The sequence below is a fragment of the Biomphalaria glabrata genome, chromosome 7 (assembly GCF_947242115.1).
Source record: "Biomphalaria glabrata chromosome 7, xgBioGlab47.1, whole genome shotgun sequence".
Taxonomy (NCBI): domain Eukaryota; kingdom Metazoa; phylum Mollusca; class Gastropoda; family Planorbidae; genus Biomphalaria; species Biomphalaria glabrata.
In genome coordinates this window covers 30,164,904-30,187,659 of record NC_074717.1, presented here as the reverse complement: position 1 = coordinate 30,187,659, position 22,756 = coordinate 30,164,904, and the positions used below count along the sequence as shown (strand labels likewise).

General features: G+C 35.7%; 2 protein-coding genes across 3 annotated transcripts in view; both read left to right on the top strand.

Moving 5' to 3' along the window:
* The first annotated feature begins 86 nt into the window (after window positions 1-86).
* Window positions 87-7,531, top strand: LOC106070024 (biogenesis of lysosome-related organelles complex 1 subunit 4-like). Of its 2 annotated transcripts, none has more exons than XM_056036486.1 (6): window positions 87-276; window positions 4,734-4,805; window positions 5,053-5,154; window positions 5,882-6,001; window positions 6,949-7,093; window positions 7,131-7,531. In XM_056036486.1, the coding sequence occupies exons 1-5, from the start codon at window positions 115-117 to the stop codon at window positions 7,090-7,092; spliced, it is 600 nt and encodes a 199-aa protein (XP_055892461.1). In that variant the 5' UTR covers window positions 87-114; the 3' UTR covers window position 7,093; window positions 7,131-7,531. The 2 variants fall into 2 exon arrangements, with proteins under 2 accessions (XP_055892461.1, XP_055892460.1); XM_056036485.1 differs by having other exon boundaries at window positions 88-276; window positions 6,946-7,093.
* A 4,530-nt stretch (window positions 7,532-12,061) lies between these two features.
* Window positions 12,062-22,756, top strand: part of LOC106070006 (myosin heavy chain kinase C-like) — a 64,356-nt gene continuing 53,661 nt past the window's right edge. Inside the window, exon 1 of the mRNA XM_056034890.1 lies at window positions 12,062-12,394. Within this exon, the coding sequence (XP_055890865.1) occupies window positions 12,332-12,394 (63 nt within the window). The 5' untranslated portion in view covers window positions 12,062-12,331. The remainder of the gene's footprint in view (window positions 12,395-22,756) is intronic.

Below are 22,756 nucleotides of genomic sequence, written 5' to 3'. Positions count from 1 at the left end.
AAGAAAAAGGACCGTAACAATGCCAAGTCGCCCAATGATTCTATTAGATACTTAGTATTACAAACATTTTTTTCGTGTCTTATGTCCCTTTGTCTTGTCACATGACTTGCCAAAATGGCGGACATGTCAACAGATAGGCAGTCGCTATCTCAATCTCAGAATAGCTTGAATTCATCTATTATTAGCGGAGACAATGTAACTAAAACAAATGACGAAATAACAAGTGAAATCGCCTCAGAATTTTGTAAATTTCTTAACTTCAATGTTGAGAAAGAGGTAGGCTTTTAGTAGTGTAGAGATCTAGTGATCTAGTCACTAGTGTAGACCTAATAGTAATAATAGTAATAGTAAGTCGTCTAAGAGTCAACTAAGACTCTAAGACAGTCTAACTTAAACTTAAGACCCTCTAAGTCGACTCTAAGTATATAAGTACTCACTAAGAGTCTAGTCAGTGATACAGTGATAGTGATTATAGTGTCATGTAGATCTAGTCAAGCTAATTCTAAATCTAGTTTAGACTTAGTTACAATTACATCTTCTAGTTCTAGTAGAATCTTAATCTAGACTCCTACTCTCTAGTCCTACTAGATCTTGTTACTAGCAGTGGTGTAACTAAGGGGTGGGGGGGGGGAGAATTTTAAGATCCCCCGGGCTCCCACCTGGGGGGGGGGGAAGGGCCAAATCATGGGTCTCCAAAATTTATTTGTAAATAGTAAATACATAAATTAATATATTTGATTGACAAATAGTGTCAACGGGTGTCTTTTTTTAAAAACATTTATGGATTAAATTTATAACAAAGACTAAACCTAGATCTAGATCTATCAGTACGTTGACTTTGTTGACATTTTAAAAATATTTTTTCCCACAGAGATCAAAGTTTTTTTTTAAAGTTAGTTTTACATTTTAAACTTTGTTGCCACGAATAAAACTGCATGATATACAGTGAATTCCAGGTATCTTGTTACCTTTACTAATAATAGATCTAAATAGAGAGTATTTTATGGCTACACTAATTAACCTTGAAGCAAAATTTATAGAATCGAGTATAACAGATCCAAAAGTTATTCTTTATAATGCTAGAATAGTCCATTATTCGGGTTTGGCGTCTATAATTTCAGAATTAAACTTTACACTTGAGTTATTACCCCTCTATTCATCTTTCCTCAATCCAATGGAAATTCTCTTTTTATTTCCATCTAATCCTTTTGCTTTCACACAAAAAATAAAGGGCACAAAATGGCCTAAATTGTGCCGATGTGCCTAAACTCAACTCAAAACATAAACAACAAACAATGACGTAATATCATATAATATTATCACATCCTTCCTTTTGAAGTTATCACATCCGTCATTTGAAAGTTTTTAAGAGTGATATCTACTAGGAACTTTAACAATTCATCCACTTCCGGTTGTCTTGATTGGCACAAAAAGTTCTCTAGACGTTGGTCTATAACTTTCTGTTTCGTTTGTTCCAACAGTTTGCAGTTCATTGTCTTCATCGGTATCATAGTACCCAGAGATGTCTTCATCGAAACTCTTATTCAAAAAGCGTTTATTTCTTCTGTATGTTTTCCATTGTTTGTCTTTATGATGTAATATCTGGGTGCAGAATGTTTTTTTATGACAACTGCTTTCTGCCATGTTTGACCTAGACGAACTTTCCGACAGAATAATCTTTAGGTAGTCTTGCTTTTGCATCGTATTTCACTTTGCTTTTCATCTGTCGTTCATTGAGTAATGTCTCTGCATTGCATTTTCAGCTACCGATGGTTTCAATAGTTTGGGATCAGTTGGAATGATTCCCTGAGTCTTCTACTCGTCAGAGGTTGTGATGGTGAATACAGCAGTCAGCTTATTGGAGTATTTCTATACTCGAGCTTAACGAGATATGGCTCTTTCCCACTTTTGTATGCTTTGAATACTTTTGCTTTCACACAAAACATAAACAACCAACAATGACGTAATATCATATAATATTAGCACAGAATATTCTTCATGCAGTGGAAAATTAAGAATTTTTAGCCTATTTGGAATTCTGGTCAAAGCTCCTGCACCCAATTAATATAGTTCAGAAGAAACTATAAAAGTCTGGACTGCATATACGGGAAGCTGCTGAAGAAATTAGTACCCTTTCATGCTTTCTGCAAAATGATGAGAAACTGACAACAACCCAATCCATCGAAAAAGCAAAAGAAGGTAGTGAATACTATGGATTCCCTGTAATCAAAACAACCAGAAGAAAGAAAAGACTTGATGGGAAGTTGAGTTCTAATGTAGGACTGTCAATAGAACTGCAATTCAAACATGTTGTGACAGAAGTGCTGGACAGATTTCATATGGAGATGAAGGGCAGATTCCAAAGGCTGGAAAGAAAATGGATACCTTTGGGTTTCTTCTTGAACCAAGACACCTGTTATATGAAGACACGCTTATGACAAACTGTGCTACTTTCCTGTTTGTATGATGAAATAAATGGAAAATCGCTTTTTCAATGATGTCATTGATGCACGAGCACTTTTCATCCACAAACCAGTAATACAATCACCAATAGACATATTGAGGAAACAGGCTTCATATGGTAATTATGTGTGCTCAAACCTTGCAACCTCCTCAGAATACCGATAACTCAGGCCACTTCCATTACGTCATGTGAGAGATCATTCTCAAAGCTCAAGTTCATCAAAAACTATCTCCGGAGCACAATGATGCAAGAAAGGCTTATCATGGCTTTAATGTCAGTGAAGTCACAAATACTAGAAAGTATCGATGTAGATGATGTTATAGATTTCTTTGCTGCACACAATGCACAACGTAAAGCAATATCAATTGAAATTTGTCACTTGTGCATTATTTAACTAATAAACAACAGTATTATTCATTAAAAGAGTCTTAATGATTATTTTTTGTTAAGTTTACTAATATACTGAACCAATTTGATTTTGGGCTTATATATTTTTGCGTACATTATTTCATGTCTTATGTCGAATGTCAAAATGCAAGGGGCCCCCAAAGAGGTCAATCCCCTCGGGCCCCCAAATCCCTAGTTACGCCCCTGGTTACTAGTACTTTCTCTAGTCTAGATTAACTAGATTCTTAGTCAACTTAGTGATTTTAGAGTATTTAAGTTGACTAGTTGTGTCTAGACTGTCTAGAGTAGAGACAGTAGAGTATAAGGTACAATAGTCATTGAATTCATTGTACTACATTCAACATATTTAACATAAACATTCATTACAATTTACATTGCTATTACTACTATTAGTAATACTCTATTAGTAGTATTACTGTATAGTATATGCAGTCTCTCCCAGTCTCACTCTCTACTCTTGTCTCTAGTTTTTTTTATAAATGATTGATACCTCACTAGATCTAGAATTATACATAGCCAGTCAGAAGATTTTACATTGTGAGAAAAATAACTCACTCTATTAGACTCTAGTCACTCTACTATAATAGTCAATGGAGAATTCTAGATCTAGCAGAGCAAGATATGAGTAAAAGGTTTTGAATATCTTTAATAAATATGCAAACACTTGTTCATAAAGGAGTTGGCAAAAAAAGTTTTTTTTCTTTATATGTGTTTGTGTTTGAATCAGAAAATATAAAAGACACAAAATAGAGCAGTGAGATTCATAACACGAATATTCACATTTGACTAGAGTAACACCTTTAGTAAAATCACTAAATTTAGAAAAACTTTAGGATAGAAGACTTAAAAGTAAAGTAGCAATTATACATAAAACACTGAACCATAATCTTCAAATACAAAAACAAAATTTAATAAAATACTCAGAAAGACATAAAGACAAAGGCACATTCCTTGTTCCATGTGCTAGGACAAATTTGTACAAATGCTCCTTCTTCCCAAGAGATATTAGAGCATTGAATAGGTTGCCTGAGCTAGCCAGGAAAACCAGTGACTTGGCATAATTTAGGTCATTGGTTACTAGATGCATGACGCGTAGGACGTAATTATCTTCTTTTTTGAAGTAGTGTCTGTATTATATAAGATAAGATAAGACTGAATTATAATATGTAAACAGAAAAATGAAAGCTGAATATTTTCAGACTTCAAGCCAATGCCAGGTGAATAGAATACATGACCCTTTCAAGGCCCTTTAATGTATGGTAATGCTTGTCTCAATTAGTTGCCCATGCAATTAAAAAGTTGTTTTTTTTTAAATATCAGAAAGTCTGCATGGTCTTATGGTATATATATGCACTTTTAACTGATGTGTTTTATCACCAGCTCAAATCCTGCCAGTATTTGCTTGAACCTGTATCTGTTGCCTGCATTTTTGGCTTAAACAAAAAAAAAAAAAAACGATACTTTTGAAAACACTGTTTAAGTTATTTAAATTTTTAAAAGCTTGTTTCTTTACCGTAGATTATTGTCCTCATCTTCCGTCCCTGTTGAGAAAGGCTGCATCATTTTTCTCTGCTATTTTCTTTGGAATACTCTTTCTTCATGCTCCTTTCACTGTGTTAAAAATGTTAGAAGTAATTTTGACTTTATTAGGGGTTAGAATTATGAAACAATTTTAATCCTTTATAAATAAATGTGTACAGACAATAGGAAAAAAAATGGAGCTTCATGCTCACATTGTAGGACCAAAATTTCAGTTTATTATCATATTAACTATTTGAAATAGACATTTAAACAGATAATTATTAGAAATTTTTGAGACACCTTGCAAAATGTTGTTTGTTTGTTTTTTTTTGTATCTCAGGAAACCAAGTTTAATGACAGTGTAGAGATGATGTTAACAAAATTAGATGAATTTTTCTCATTAGTTGATATGGTATGTAATGTATGAGCTTATTTTTCACTTTAATTAGTTTTGACTCTCATAAAAAGGTTAAAATTTACCATTAGTTCTATGATTGCTTTTTTTTTTTTAAATTTTGGGTGTCATAACCATTTTGTTGATGAAAAATAACACCCGACTCCTAAAATATTTTTTTTATAAATGTATCTTCTTATTAGACCACAGATGATCTGATACTTGAACCACTGCTTTATTCACTTACACATTTTACTGTCCATAGATACGTAGTGATACATCCTTGTGTTTGACAACTACTTTACCACAGATACAAGAGAAATGTGCAGAGATGGAGTTCATTTTTGACAAAATAGATAAACTGGAGGTAAGGGTTTGGGTTAGGAACTAACATGTTTGGGGCCTTTTTTTTTTTAATTTATTTTTTATTTTGATGTGGCATGGCAATTGGTTGCCTGTTCAAAGCTGTGAGTACAAATATTGAGTTATCAATTTCCCTTGATGTTTAGGCTTGGTCAAGCCAACTTTAATGAGTAGAGTTTACAGAATAGTTGGTCTTTGTGCTTATTATGTAGAAATCTCATTAACTGTTGACTGCTAAAAGTCTTAACTCATAACTATAAGAAGCTCAAGGGTAAAGATTGATTAAAGTTATACAAACACTTCAATATTCTGTCTACATTTTTTTAAAGGAAAAAAAACACACACCCTTTTCTCAATTCAACTAGTTTATTTTTTTGCTCTGCTAATAGCCAAATTTAAGGTACGTATAGATATGTACCTTAAATTTGGCTACCTTTTCTTTTTTAAGTAGCCGAGCTTAAGAAGTATTGCAGATTAATCTCAATAAAAGGAAAGATAGTTTTAACAACAGAAAGATGATATACAACTAAGTTCCTTGAGATTTTTTTTTAAAGATAATTTCTTTAGTTTTGGGTGTTTTTCTTATAAATGTTGTTTAACCTGTAAAGTGTGCATGGTTGTAGAAATATCCCAGAAACATTTAATTTTTTATGCATTGTGTGTCTTTATGATTCTATTTCTGGCTAACATCTTAATGTGTTGTTGTTGTTTTTTTTTAAATACATTTTTAGGTTTTTGTAAATATGGTCAAAGATTGTGTGGCAGCTACTGAAGATAAAGTCAATAAGGCAGAGAATGAGTTGGGTGCCATTGGAGGGTTGGTGAAGAAATTAACATCATTTGTTTCATTGGTAATTATAATCATCACATTTTTTGTTAGTATTTATATTAAATAGACGTAATTGTTTTTTTATTCAGTCATTCCTCCAGATGACAACAAACCTCATTAAAATAGTACATGGGAAATGGTAATGTAATTTCTTTTCTTTTAATGGTGAACTTGGGGTTTGTTTGTTTAAAATAATTGGAATTTCTGTTAATTTAGGTAATATTTATAATAATTTCCTTTAAATGATGGAAAATCACATTATTATCCTGTCTTTTTTTATATTAATAATATTCATTCCTAATGAACCATTATCTTTTTTTAAAAAGCTTCTATCAACTCAACTCTGTCTGTCTGATAAAAAGTTGAACACATTATTTCTCCCACATCCGTTCTCCAATCAAGTTGAAACTTTGCACAATTGTTCATTGGCAAAGACAATACATGAATCAATTTTAAAAAATTAACCAATTAGTCGATTAATAACTAATAACTAGTTTTTTTGTTTTATACTGACAAGGGAACTTAATCCTTCAGTATTCAGATATATAGCGAAATATTTGGGATAGGGTTAGATCCCTATAAATAATTGTACATGTTATTTCTCCCACACCCATTCTTGGATCAAGTTGAAAATTAAACAATTATTTATTATACCTAACAAAACTTAAAACAAAAAATTAACCATGTCATTGAAAAAAAATCAACCAATTGGTCATTTAATTATTGCTAATTAATTATTTTTATATCTTGCTTGCTATATCAGTAAGTTCAGATTAGATTTCACACTTTTAACATGCAATTTATCATGTACATTTCATGTATTCATATATTTATGGAAGTTTTAATTTTAAATATGAAATTTAAAACTTTCCCTTTAATTGAAAATTTTACCCTGAGAAAAAAAGTTGTGTATATAGATCTAAATAATGTTATTCTTTTTGTATTTTTGTAATAATTTTTTTTTAGCAGAAAAAGTCTCCACTTCAGGCTGCTTCAAAGGGAAAGAAGCCAGAATATATACCCCCTGAAATTTTCTCAACTGAAGATTATTTGTCTCCCCCTGCCTTCAATGCCACGCAATCTACAGAAGAATTTGGTCACTCATCACAATAGCAGAGAATGTCTGTATTATATAAGATAAGATAAGATACGTTAGTGGCAAACAGGCTCACCAAACCGAATCAGTTTCTGCATTGTTTGACACAGCCACATTGTACTTGAACTTTATTTATTGTCAGCGACTTTGTGATTGTCTCTGCTTTTTATTGATGAGTTGATACTGAGGAGCACTAGTGTAAGTGTGAGCTATTCAAGCTGTGTATGTGTTTAGGAGCACTAGTGTAAGTGTGAGCTATTCAAGCTGTGTATGTGTTTAGGAGCACTAGTGTAAGTGTGAGCTATTCAAGCTGTGTATGTGTTTAGGAGGAAAAAAAGGAGAACAACTGTGTATATGATTTTTATGTGTTAAACAAAAATGCAATATTTTATTACCTTTCATCTATGGTTATTATTGTTGATTGCCCATTTTTAAATTAAATTTTTACATATTCCAGATCTGGTCTCATCATATTTTCATATTTCTCCAACATATATCAAGAAACATTAAACTTAATTACTGTTCTATTTATATTATAGGAAAATTATAGACTGATTCTTATACCATGGATCCTTGTATCACACACATTATAAAAAAAAACAACTCTCCTACAAATATTCATAGAAAGTGTGTACTAGATTAGCTCTTTATTAGGAGATGCCAGGATAAATCTGAATACAGGAAAATGCTTAGCAAGGGTGCTCCAACTCCTAGTTGGCATAAGAGGTTGTGAAGGTCTTTTTTTTTTTGGAAAGGGGGGGGGGGTGAGCTTCATTTTCACACTTTCCAAGTCAATTTTCAAATTATTTACATTGTTGAGAATATCTGAGATTTTTCCACTGAGAGGCCAACTTTTTTTTACTTAATTTTAGACTTGATGGATAAGGGGATTAAATATCCAGTTTTTTAATTTTTCCCCTGATTGATATTGTTTGGTACCAAGTAATTTGTGTTCACACTCCAAGCACGTTGATATGGTCATTGTATGGCTCTTAGAAATTCTGTCCTAGGACGTCCCAAGCCCGTCTGAAAAAGTGGGAGGGTTGGGCATAGATCCCCTACAAACCACTAGCTACTATGCTACTACCGGTACTACTACTATGGCCTCCTTCAGTCGCGAAGCGACTTTGGATCATCTCATGGAAATGAGATGAATGCCTGGGCATTAGCTGTGGTCGGAACGATGTCGCCCACACATCAGTTCCCCCCTCTTCACGCAGCTGATGTATCCAAAGGAACGGCAGTGCCGATACAGTTTGGGGTCAGCGGCGTCGCAGGTTATGCCAGAGTGTAGCACTGGGTGCTGCAAACTGCCTTAGGGTCGCCAGCTCCTGATTTTTCCTAAGGGTTGACTCCCGAAGCCTTTCCCATGATTGGGTAAAGCTGCAAGGCAACAGAGGTTTGGATTCAGAGTTTTCCTTCTCCTAGGTGGGTAGCCAGCCATGGCTAACGAGCCCCTCCTACCCGACGCTTACTGGTTAAGGCGCCAGTTACTCGCCTTTACCCCTTCTCCTGTTAGTGAGAACAGTTCCGCCGGACTCAATATCTGAGCCACACGTGAAGGCCAGGAGTTGGACTGGTTGTCAGAGGCTATTTGAGACGCATGCCAATAGGAAACATTTTATAGGTATTGGATTGCTTACATCCATTACCACTTCCGGCAATGACAACCTTGCGGAACCTAGCTACAGAAACAGCAAAACAACAGATGTCGTGGACCTGGGAGAAGATGGACCTCCAGCTGAAAGGTTTATGGGTAAGACGTAGGTACAGTTGGAGAGACTAGCCCAGAACCGAGACGCCTGGAGGAAGCTGGTTGGTGGCCTATGCCCCAGATGGCGCCACAGAGATGAGATGGCTCTTAGACCATTAATCCTTGATGATAACCCAGTAGAACAAAATGTTGAGTGTTCCTTAATATTTACAACTTATTGAACACCATTCTTGCCAACTTTAAGTCGTGGTTTGCACAGTAAATAAATTGGGTAAACGTCCACTTTGATTTGGCTGAAGTAATATCGAAGATCATTATTCTGTACAATTAGGCACAAACCTAGCTATTGGAATGTAGTTATGAAGACTTCTTGTACTCTCTGATAAGAAATCATAGAAATAAATCTTCTATTGCTATATGTTTGGACACCTCTTGAAGTCGCCTGATGGAATGTTCGCACACTGCAGGACAACAATAAAAGTGAATGCCTTCAATGGACCAAAAGAAAATAAACTTCTGAGGACAGACATAAACGGTAAAAAGAGAATCTAAATTTACTACCGGCGAACAATGATTATGTCTGGCTGGATGTGGCAAAATATGTAGATCCCACCATGAAATACTGCACTCCACATGAATCTTTATATATATATAACACATATAGAAATATAACACAATGAATGCTTTAAAAGAAAGACTTTGTGGCATTTTACGTCTCGAGAGACGATCTTTTCCCTTGCAACTTCTTGTGTGACTAAAGAGACCAATCCTTCATACACTGCTGTGTTCCTATTACTATTGTTTATGGCATCTGCAATCATGGACCTTTCCTTTATGGCTCGCTCTCAATAGGACTCTTCTGGATGGAAGAATTTGATTGGGTACATTTAAATTCTTACAATGAAAACCCTTTTTACAAAGCTTATATCATCTCTGTCTGTCTGGCCAAAGTTGTGTACACGATATTTCTCCGACACCCAAACTCGGATCAAGATGAAATTTTGCACAATTATTTCTTTTACCTGACAACACAACATAGCAATGATTCATTACAAACGAATATTCACATTTGACTAAGTAACACCTTTAGTAAAATCTCTCAATTTAGAAAGCCTTCAAGATAGAAGACTTAAAAGTAATCATACATAAAACACTGAACCATAATCTTCAAATATAAAAACGAAACCTAATAAACTACTTATAAAGACACCAAAAGCACATTCCCATTAGAGCATGGAATGGGTTGTCTGAACCAGCCAGGAAAACCAATGACTTGGCAGAATTTAAGTCATTGGTTAACATAGGGCCTACAAGACTAGATTGACCTAGTTGTCTTGAAATAAACTACAATCCAATAGCTAGGATTCTAGTAGGATTGTGCCTTCATTCTTCTTTATAAGATAACACAGGAATCAATGCAAAAAAACAAACATACAACAATTAGTCAATTAACTATTGGTAATGAATTACTTTGTTTGGTATTTCAAACAATGAAAAGAAATAGTGCTTGAATGAAGTGGTCGTGTAAGCTAAATTAGTCCCCTTAAGATTAGTGAAGACAAACATGAAATAGAAACAGTAGATAACTATACAATCTTCCTTGTTTATAGACTTTTCGATAGCAGAGTGGTTCCGCCATGGCTTCAGAAGCATGAGAAGGCATTATTACACAAGTTCGATTTCATGTTGTCCCTTTTTAAAAAAAATACATTAAAAACGCGATCACCCAGATATCCCATTCTTTCTCCCCCTTTGCAACTGGTCCAGACAAGAGATAGGATCATAACGTAGTGAGAACCCTAAAAGCATAAAATTGCGCTAAACAAAAACAATGTATAAAAAAATCGCACAGATTTATTATTGTTTGTCTAGAATAGATCTATTACAAATTTAATTACATGACTGATCCAAAGTAATTGATACACATTAATATAAGCGCTTTTTTTTTTTAAAGTATTTTTTTTTTTTTCTAATTTGTTAAGTGTCCTTTGGTCTCCTATGGACTATGGTGCATGGGTCCCGGTTTATTGAACCTCCTTCGCTGCATGGTTGCTACGCCACTTCTGTATAGCAGTGTTGTACAATGCTTTTCAATATTGTTTTTCAATATTGACTCTATATTGCCCTATTTAAAAAAAAAAAGAAAAAGTCATTATAATGACAATGTCTTCGATTAAAGTGAAAGTGATATTGAACTAAATAAACTTTAATTAACGAGCCAAAATAATATTTTAAAAAAATACTTTTAAAAAGTTTATGTTGAGTGAGGGGAGAGCACTGTTCAATCACATGTTGCTGCCATATATCTGATTATTGCAAGATTTATCTCCATTTTTCTATATAAAACAAAATTAATCAATTACATCTAATTAATTAACTTAATGTTATTTTTTTAAAATTGATTCATGTGTTGTCATCGACAATAAATATATTTGCAAAGTCGCAGCTTGTTCCGAAAATGGGAAGTGGGAGAAATACCGTGTAAAATAATTTGGACAGATTGATATCAGCTTTTTTAAAAAAGAGGTTGAAGAAACGAGGCACACTATATACAGGGCTGTATTTATGATAGGACTGTACAGACCGGCACATTCGACATAGAGGTCACGTACAGACGAACAGGGCCTCGTGAAACGCATCCCCTTCTTTGCGACAAACCATAAATCGGACTTAAGAAATGAGTGCTTAGCTCATGGAACTATACTAACCCGATGTGACACACCAAACTGGCAATCTTTTTCAGATTTTCTGAGTCTAACTAGGGGTGATAAATCAAAAGTTTAAATGGTACCAGATTGACAGAAAGTTCCTGGTCAATAAGAGACTAAACTAGTCTTGGTATGGCTAGAAATACGGTAGTAGCCCTACCACCAGTGGAAAGTCCAAGGTTCGCGTGCAGTTCTGGATCATTGCAGTTCAGCTAAGGCCACTTGACTTGACACGAGGTCAGAAACAGCGCGTTATGTCCCTTGACCGAGCGTCACTTTTATCTGCCCATTTCTTCCCCTCCACCTGTTATAATAAAGGTGAGTAGACTACAAAGAACTTCTAACAAAGACGCACAGCCCTTGCTTGGCCTCGTTTTGCCTGGATCGGTTTTAATAGGTCAACAGGGGACACCGTTATTTTTCGAGTTGATTCTGTTCTGACCGCAGTTCAATTGTTCGCTTAAAAGTTGTTTTTTTTTTATCTGGTTTCCATTTGATGTTGAACTCCAATCGATTTTAAGATTTTCAAATATTGTCTTTTTTTTCTTCTTCTTGTTTACTCGATACTCGTCTCACTGCCATATGTTTGTGTTCCCTCGTTATCTGTTTGTTTTTATCATCTATTTTTATCACCGTCACGTGATGCAACAGACAAGATTGAGTGGATTATTTGCTTCGTTTTCGCGGCAATTCTAAAAGAGTTCTTAGGGCTGTTTTAAGCAGATAGACTCAGTTTCAATATCTATGCTTATTTCAAATTTATAACATTCTATAAGACCTTTCATTTGTACAATATCTTCTTTTGTGTGTGATCTTAGATCTATAACACTAGGAATGGATAGAATGACATGCTATGCCACTTCTTTCTTCGTGAGTGCCTATTCAGGCTATTGCCAGGTAAGAAGATTTATTTTTATTTTTTTATAATAAAATTGCAACTGTCGTTGGCATTAGTAAAACTAGATTTGCTTTTGTATGTCCCTTTTAGACCTAGATCTACTTCTAAATAGCTTATAGATAGCTCTAAATATATCTAGATCTGGTTCCATTTGTTCTTTGGCGGCGTTCACTAAACAAAAAGTTGTCAAGATCTAGAATCTAGATCTAGATCTATATTCATCTAATATTCTACTCCAGTATTTCGCATTGTCTATAGGCCTTATACTTATATTTAAAATAGATTCTAGATCTAGTGTAGTTCAAGAACTAGATCTATAATAGATGTTGTTATATGTGTCGTGGTGAGACAGGCTGCTTTATGGATGGATATATTTACAAATCGAAGCATTTACACACACAGTAATTCAACATTTTGCCAGTCAACATCGACAAATTGATAAGTGGATATTGACATTTACCATTCCCCTTGAGTCTGGTGTAGTCCTAGGAGAGGGAAACACGCCCCAACCTCAAAAAATAAAATACAAACTAATCCTCAAAATGAATATATATAGATCTATATAGCCTATTGCATGCATGTAAAGTAATTGTTACACAAGAATTTAGTTCATTCAAAATGGTTTGTAAAAACAATTGTATAAATCTAATTTCTGTTAAAGTGAAATATCTTACAACGAATACCGTGCTGGTAGAGGGAACAAAGACGAAAGAAAAGATTTGATAATAACGACTCCCCCCTTCCTCCATCATTTCACTTCTGGATACTAATTGTTTTTTTGTTTTGTTTTTTTTTTGGTTGTTGTTGTTGGCGGGGGAGGAGGGAGTGGCTGGCGTTCATTTTGATGTTTCCCTGAATGTCTGTATACTTTGTTGACTTTGCTGATTTTTTTTTATTGATTAAGAGTCGATACAACATACGAATACATTCAACGTACCAATGAGTAGTTTCAAGTAAAATTATGAACTCAGAATTAAACTGAACACACATTTCGTATTTTCTTCCTCCCCTCCTCCATACGTTTTTTTTTCTGTGTCGTCTGCATATTTTTGTTCACTGGTTTTAGGACTATAACAGTTCGATCCTTTCTTTACCCCCCCCCCCCTGAAGGAAACCACTGAAACTATAGCTTTTGTAACCCCTCATCTTCTTACTTTCTCTGCGTCGTCACGAATGAGGTCAATGTCACAGAAACGAGGCTGAGGAAACCATCTGCTGCTTCTTGTGCTGTCAACACCTTCAGCACCTTAGTCTTTTCTGCTGTTGACTGGAGTGGTGGTGGTAGGGTGGGGGAGCTGCTTTCATATTCTTGTGAGAAGTATTAAGATTAGGTTGATCTATTTAAAAGTGTTCAGATAACAAACTGATATAAGGGTTAGGGTTGTAGAGGAAAACGAAATGAATTAATGAACATATTAAATTAAAATGCGTTTACGTTTTTTTAAATAATAATAATAAAAAGTGTGTGTGGGTGAGTGGGGTTTTTGTGTGCTGCTGTAACTGTTAATGTGTGGTTCTTCATATAGATTCAGGGACATTTGCGGAACATAAATCAAATGTTTATGTGTTATTAGAATCATAGCTTTTATTTGCAGATCAGAACTGTGTTTATTCTCTGCAAGTGTGCGCATAGTTCAATCATAGTTAAATACCCATAGAAATATATATATATATATATATATATATATATATATATATATATATTATACCTAAAATATATATATCTGTGTGTATACCTTTTATAGCACAATTTGACACTTTATGAAGAAAAAAGTATAAAAACTATTCATTGACCCCTTTTCCTTAGAACATTACTTGCAAACTCCCCTACATGATCATACTTCTAGAATATTTGGATGACCAAAAAACCGAAATCAATATGAACTTGTTTTGCAAACTGAAACATCTCGCTGCTCTCACTTTCTCTTCTGTGTCTTGAGTCTCCTCAGTAAAATATCTGGTCAGAGTTCTGATTTTAAATAAATAAAGACACATATGTACCCGCACTTTATTCCCTGGCAAGAAGCTGGTCAAGAATCAAGTAATTGTGTTAAAAGTTTGTTTTAAATTTAAATATTATGTTTTGGTTTCCTGATGTTTGTAAATCTGGTATTAAAGTAAACTGTGTGTCACGTACACTATGACCATATATGGTAACAGTTTCGGGTTGTTTGCCGACATAGCTTGACATAGCTGGGAAAAAAAAACAAGCATGTAATTAAATGAACTCCATTGGTTCCGAAAGTTAATTGTTATACATTAGACTGCAATGATTGGTTGGTCTGGGAGGGGTAAGTTGTTGATCACGTGATTACGAGCTGAAACCCGGCGAAGATGCAAAATAGCCTCAGTCTTGTCTCGGAAGTTGTAGTATTAACATCTAACTTGTATGTAACGTGAAATTGAGAATATATATTTTATTTGTATCAAGACTCAGATATACTATTGTGTAGATTCAATTCAAATTCAAGTACATTTTAACAATTAAAGTAATTGTTTTGGACGAAGAGAAGTTTCTTCATTGAATTTAGAACGTACTTAGATCATATCTGTCAAGTAGTAACTCCTAGACCTAGATGATCCTCTTATCAATTGGCAACATTCTGTATGATCGTATTATCAACATAGATCTATCTACTTCTATACGATCATCTTATCGAAAGATCATTTCAAGATCCTCGGCAATCACGGTCATTGATGGTACAATATAGTTCAAGTCTGATAGTGACAGTAGCACCATCTTAGATTGTGACATCAACACCATTGATGATCGTGACACTGTGATATCTTTGATATTATTCTATGTATGAGCGGGATGCTTAGTGACCTTTTTTTTTTAGTAGCTATGTCGCTTTACAGTAATGAATCCAACGCCTTACGTAACCGAAGTGTTTCTCAAACTACACCTAGTAACGCTACGCCCAGTAATGGCTGAGTGGTAAAGCGCTTGGCTTTCGCACCGAGGTGTCTCGCGTTCCAATCTTGGTGAAGAATTTTGAATCTTGAGATGTTTAATCCGTTAGCCGTGGACCACAGTAACAGATAAACTTTACTACGTGTACCCAAAAAGTTCACTAGGTCCGAAAGTGGTGCTTTACTTTTTTTTTTTACTACCCCTTTAGCTAGCTATGAGCACTGGGGGTAGGTGCGTTGCAAATGTGAGAGACATTCGAGGCAGTATTGCGTTTATAATGGGCTTAATCGTCCTGAGTTTATCCCTTTGTTCAGTGAGACGTCATGTATTTCGGGCCTGTTTTTGTTCACTCCAAAGACGTCCACAGAACGATGGTAGGTCACGCGGGAGAACTTGGAACGCTTTGACGTAAGAAAGACGCTTAGAACTGCGAGAAAATGTTTCAAAGATACGAATGAAAAGCTGAAAAGTGACTTAAACGTTGGTAGAAGTGTTGTTTTTTTTACTTGACTTTTACTCAAATGAGACTTTAACTACATTTCTAATACAAAAGATTCTTGTCCTTGAGAAAAAAAAAGTCAGCCATCTCGCCCCACATTTTGAGAAACGCTGCTTTACCAAAACTCCCCTCCCTCCCGCCCCTATTTTTCTAATTTGAAAATGACAGAGATCCCAGGAGTAAATACGTAAATGAAGCCAAGGTTCTTGGCGCTAAATTTGATGTTCTTTCTTAGGATCCGGTTTTAGCACTGTAATATTTGAATTTTAATTAAATGTATCTCTGTGTTCTCTCTCTCTCTCTCTCTCTCTCTCTCTCTCTCCATGTTCCATTCATTGCTATTTACTTCTAGTTAGGTTTGCTCTTAAAATGTCAGTTATGTCACACCGAATAAGACATAAGTCAGGTTGTTACCAGTATATGTTTAATTATATTGCAGAAGTGAACCATGACTTTGTTTCACTTTTGTTGTTCTACTGTAAGAATGCGCGGGCTTTGGAAATGTTATACAAAGCTTACAACATCATTTAGTCTTAAAGAGCATTTAGCGATTCACGTGGTATAAGTTATAAATAGCTAGTAGTTTGGTGTATCCGGTGTACAATGTCAAGGATATTTTCTTTTGACTTTCTAGCACCGTCAAATGGAATTTCTTAGCACATTTGTTTGTAGCACAAATAATTATTTTGTTGACAACAATGATCTTTTGATATAGCATCCTTGACATTGTTTAGTAAAAAAAAATAAAAAATTATCGTGATGTTCCCCAATAAATTTAGAGCGTTACAGTCCTAAAACTGGTGGATAACCTACTCCTTTGTCTAGACTTCTATTGATGCCTTCTAACATAGTTATCGACATTTGCTGTAATCTTATCGCATGTTTTGCCTTGTAGCCGCCAAAGCCCACTTTCAAAGCAGATTCTCTGTTAATGAAGAACACATTTTTTTAAAAATTATATATATAGATAGATAAAGATTGAGTAAATGTGGATCAACTAAACTTGTTCTTTCATTATGTTACCTTCGAACACAAATATATAACTATAGCATAAATGCTTTATAAATAACTAAGTATCTATTATATAAATGCTAATACGTTAAGCATTGGCGGATCTAGATATTTGGTTCGAGGGTGGCGGAAGGCGAATGAGTAAGACAATAGTAATAATTTAATTGATATTGGCTGATAACAAACATAGGTTAAGCTCAATGCGTCTTGAGAACATACAGGACTATGTGCATGTGTGGGTGCATGCCCCAGTGTGGTATTCAATATAATACAAACTATTTGCACCACGCCATAGCTAAGAATAACAATATACCAACATAAACCAAACAGTTCTAATGCACAAACTGACTTAAGAAAACAAGTAGAGGCCTACAGAATTTTTAATCTCGCCCGACGACATTTATTAGAAGATGGGAAAACTAGGCTAATTAATTATGTGTCTCAGGTGTCTGGTTGGGGGGGGGGGAATAAAGTAGTGATCAGGAGGAGGGGGTGTTAAAGTGTGTCACATTGGCACAAGACAAGACTCTCTGTTTACTGCTATATATTGTGATGTATGTCTTAATGTTGGAGAATCACTCGCAGCTGCTACAGCCTACAAAGTCTGTCATGATTTGTTTGGTCATCTCAGAGACTCGGGCATTTCAACGTGACGTGTACAACACTACGCCCTGACAAAGATGGCGCAAGACTTGTACCGCCTACATCGACGTGTTAATGATCATGAAATGTGTCTCCCCCCTTCTCACACAAGAAACTAACAAAGAAAATCGTATATAACACACACACACACTTTGTTTTTAAATATCGAGAGAATTGACTAGAAAGCTTTAAAGAAAATTTCAATGTGCTACAATGTATTCATCGTTCGTGATCTGTTACCTTTACCCTAAAGCTATGACTTGTATCTTCATCTCGCTGTAGATCTGAACTCAGATCAAGTTAAGAGCTGATGGGACAATTAGAAAGATCGACATCCTATTAAAAAATAAAAATAAAATGGATTTAAACAAAACCTATGTAGATCTATACAAAACTACCTATTGACCTAAAGTTGTCCTTAGACCTCCTAGTCCCAGTGGCCAGTGACGTCTCCCTGTCTCTCAACGTTTGAAAACATCATCGTTTTCTTATTCCTTTAGCTTGATAGAGAGTCACTGCATTACTGTCTCAGTTTTACGACATCAAATCATTTTATCTTTATAGTCACTGCATTACTGTCTCAGTTTTACATCAAATCATTTTATCTTTATAGTCACTGCATTACTGTCTCAGTTTTACGACATCCAATCATTTTATCTTTATAGTCACTGCATTACTGTCTCAGTTTTACGACATCAAATCATTTTATCTTTATAGTCACTGCATTACTGTCTCAGTTTTACGACATCCAATCATTTTATCTTTATAGTCACTGCATTACTGTCTCAGTTTTACGACATCCAATCATTTTATCTTTATAGTCACTGCATTACTGTCTCAGTTTTACGACATCAAATCATTTTATCTTTATAGTCACTGCATTACTGTCTCAGTTTTACATCAAATCATTTTATCTTTATAGTCACTGCATTACTGTCTCAGTTTTACGACATCCAATCATTTTATCTTTATAGTCACTGCATTACTGTCTCAGTTTTACGACATCAAATCATTTTATCTTTATAGTCACTGCATTACTGTCTCAGTTTTACGACATCCAATCATTTTATCTTTATAGTCACTGCATTACTGTCTCAGTTTTACGACATCCAATCATTTTATCTTTTAGTCACTGCATTACTGTCTCAGTTTTACGACATCCAATCATTTTATCTTTATAGTCACTGCATTACTGTCTCATTTGTACGACACCATATCATTTTATCTCCATAGTCACTGCATTACTGTCTCATTTGTACGACACCATATCATTTTATCTTCATAGTCACTGCATTACTGTCTCAGTTTTACGACATCAAATCATTTTATCTTTTAGTCACTGCTTTACTGTCTCAGTTTTACGACATCCAATCATTTTATCTTTATAGTCACTGCATTACTGTCTCATTTGTACGACACCATATCATTTTATCTCCATAGTCACTGCATTACTGTCTCATTTGTACGACACCATATCATTTTATCTTCATAGTCACTGCATTACTGTCTCAGTTTTACGACATCAAATCATTTTATCTTTATAGTCACTGCATTACTGTCTCATTTGTACGACACCATATCATTTTATCTTCATAGTCACTGCATTACTGTCTCAGTTTTACGACATCAAATCATTTTATCTTCATAGTCACTGCATTACTGTCTCATTTGTACGACACCATATCATTTTATCTCCATAGTCACTGCATTACTGTCTCAGTTTTACGACATCAAATCATTTTATCTTTATAGTCACTGCATTACTGTCTCATTTGTACGACACCATATCATTTTATCTCCATAGTCACTGCATTACTGTCTCAGTTTTACGACATCAAATCATTTTATCTTTATAGTCACTGCATTACTGTCTCATTTGTACGACACCATATCATTTTATCTCCATAGTCACTGCATTACTGTCTCATTTGTACGACACCATATCATTTTATCTTCATAGTCACAGCATTACTGTCTCAGTTTTACGACATCAAATCAGTTTATCTTTATAGTGAGTCACTGCATTACTGTTAAAGGTTTACCACATCAAATCATTTTATCTTCATAGTGAGTCACTGCATTGCTGTTAAAGGTTTACCACATCAAATCATTTTATCTTCATAGTGAGTCACTGCATTGCTGTTAAAGGTTTACCACATCAAATCATTTTATCTTCATAGTGAGACACTGCATTGCTGTTAAAGGTTTACCACATCAAATCATTTTATCTTCATAGTGAGTCACTGCATTACTGTTAAAGGTTTACGACATCAAATCATTTTATCTTTATAGTGAGTCACTGCATTGCTGTTAAAGGTTTACCACATCAAATCATTTTATCTTCATAGTGAGACACTGCATTGCTGTTAAAGGTTTACCACATCAAATCATTTTATCTTCATAGTGAGTCACTGCATTACTGTTAAAGGTTTACGACATCAAATCATTTTATCTTTATAGTGAGTCACTGCATTGCTGTTAAAGGTTTACCACATCAAATCAATTTATATTCGTACTGAGTCACTGCATTACTGTTAAAGGTTTACGACATCAAATCATTTTATCTTCATAGTCACTGCATTACTGTCTCAGTTTTACGACATCAAATCATTTTATCTTTATAGTCACTGCATTACTGTCTCATTTGTACGACACCATATCATTTTATCTTCATAGTCACTGCATTACTGTCTCAGTTTTACGACATCAAATCATTTTATCTTCATATTGAGTCACTGCATTGCTGTTAAAGGTTTACGACATCAAATCATTTTATCTTCATAGTGAGTCACTGCATTACTGTTAAAGGTTTACGACATCAAATCATTTTATCTTCATAGTCACTGCATTACTGTCTCAGTTTTACGACACCATATCATTTTATCTTCATAGTCACTGCATTACTGTCTCAGTTTTACGACATCAAATCATTTTATCTTCATATTCACTGCATTACTGTCTCAGTTTTACGACATCTTAGACTTAGACTTAGACTTAGGTCCTCCCGCGCCGTTCGGCGCATTGGGCGGCAAGCTGTCTCCATAATGATCTGTCACTGGCAATGTCTGAAGCCTCTTCCCATCTGGTGTCCACTGTTCTGAGGTCCTCCATGAAGGTGTGTCGCCAGGTAATACGAGGACGTCCCTGTTTGCGCTTTCCTCGTTTTGGCTTCCATGTTATCGCAACTCTTGGTGTGCGTAATTCATTTTGACGTAGAACATGTCCCGCAAACCTCATGCGACGCTCAGTCACAACCTCACTAAGTGTTCGACTCCCAGTTCGGCAAAGGATTTCCTTGTTTGAGATCCGGTCTGTGTAACTGACTCCTAAAATCCGTCTCAGCCATCTCTGTTGAGCCACATTTAGTCTTTTCTCAATTTTGACAGATGACTTCCACGTCTCACATGCATATGTAGCAGTTGGAATGACGATTGTGTTGAGAAGGTGTATTTTTGTCTCGAGTCCAATGGCTTGGCTAGTCCAAATAGGCTGCAGCCTTTGGAAAATGCTCCCTGCCTTTCCTATTCGGCACGCTACATCATGGTAAGCATCTCCATCATTTGTTATGATGCTGCCAAGGTACGTGAACTTGTCCAGCTCTTCAAGCTTTGACTCGCCAAGTCTGACGGGGACACCCTTTGCCTTATATCCCACTCGCATAATTTTAGTCTTATCCAAGTTTATGCGGAGGCCAATTTTGGGTGCCTCTCTGTCTAGGCTCTCCGTCATTTCTTGAATGCATTTATTTGTAGCCCCGAGTAGTGCAACATCATCAGCAAAGTCCAAGTCCGTCAATCGGAGTTGTTCATGCCATGGAATACCAAAGGCAGTCTGGTTCATTGCTCTCCTCATTATGTAGTCGATGGCTAGGAGGAAAAGGAAGGGAGATAAGATGCACCCCTGTCTCACACCTGTCTCGATTGTAAAAAACTCTGTTGTTCCCTCTTCTGTTTTAATGCAGCAACTAGACTGACTGTAAAGGTGTCGTAGGATCTGGACGAATTTTTCTGGTATACCGTATTCTCTAACTATTTTCCATAGTGATTCTCGGTGGACACTATCAAACGCTTTTTTGAAGTCCACGAAACTGATCGTTAGCCGTTGTTGGTACTCAAAACTTTGTTCTATGATATTTCGTAAAACGAAAATCTGCTCTGTACATGATCTGCCTCTTCGGAAACCTGCTTGTTCTTCTCTGAGCCTTTCATCTACAGACTTTTGAAGCCGTCTCAACAAAACAGTGCTGAAAACTTTGCCTGGGACAGAGAGGAGAGTAATGCCCCTCCAGTTGTTACAGTCTGCCAAGTTGCCCTTTTTTGGAAGCTTTACAATCACTCCCTTTTGCCAGTCCTCTGGGACTTTTGAAGTTCGCCAACAGAGATTTAAGAGATCAGTCATTCTGTTAACAATGCACTGTCCCCCATATTTTAGCATTTCTGCTGATATCATGTCTAGTCCTGGTGCTTTGTTATTATTTAGCACTGCAATGGCCATGGTAACCTCCTCAGCAGTTATTGGGTCTGTCTTGACCTTGAGATCATTGTCTGAAGAGGGGTCCTTGAATATGTAAGTTATGTCTGGCGACAGTTGGTTAAGGGTCTCTTTAAAGTGCTCTACCCATCTTGCATCCTGTTCTTCTTTCGTTAACAAAGTTTTGCCTTGCTTGTCTTTTATTGGTGCCCCATGTCCACTCTTTGCTCCAGTGAGATCTCGGACAATACGATGGAGGGTTTTTGTGTCATTTCTGCTTGCAGCTGCTTGTGCCTCTTGTCCCTTCTGCTCAATCCAGTCCCGTTTATCTTGCCGACAGCTTCTCTTTACTTTCAGATCTGCTTCCCTATAGGCTTCTTCCGCTAGGCTGCGATCCTGTGTTTCATTTTTCTGATCTCGTCTACGTTTGGCCTCTTTCCTCTCATCTATCAATTTCCATGTTCTGTCTTGTATCCACCGTTCCTTGTATGAACCTCGCCTCCTTCCGATAACTTCTTCTGCGCACCCAATAGTGGTATCTTTGAAGTTGGCCCACTCTTCTTCAAGGGTCAATATATCTGCAAGAGCCTCAAAGCGGTTCGTTAGTTTCAATTGGAACTGTGCTGCAGTATTGCCGTCTTTAAGCTTCTCTACATTAAATGGGCGGGGTCGTGTGGCTCGTTTTGGTTGGCGTTTCAATCGGAGCTTACATTTGCCACTGACAAGGTAGTGGTCTGAGCCGATATCAGCTCCTCTGCGGGTCCGCACGTCTAACAGAGATGACCTCCATCGTTTGGAGATGCAAATGTAATCTATCTCGTTGAA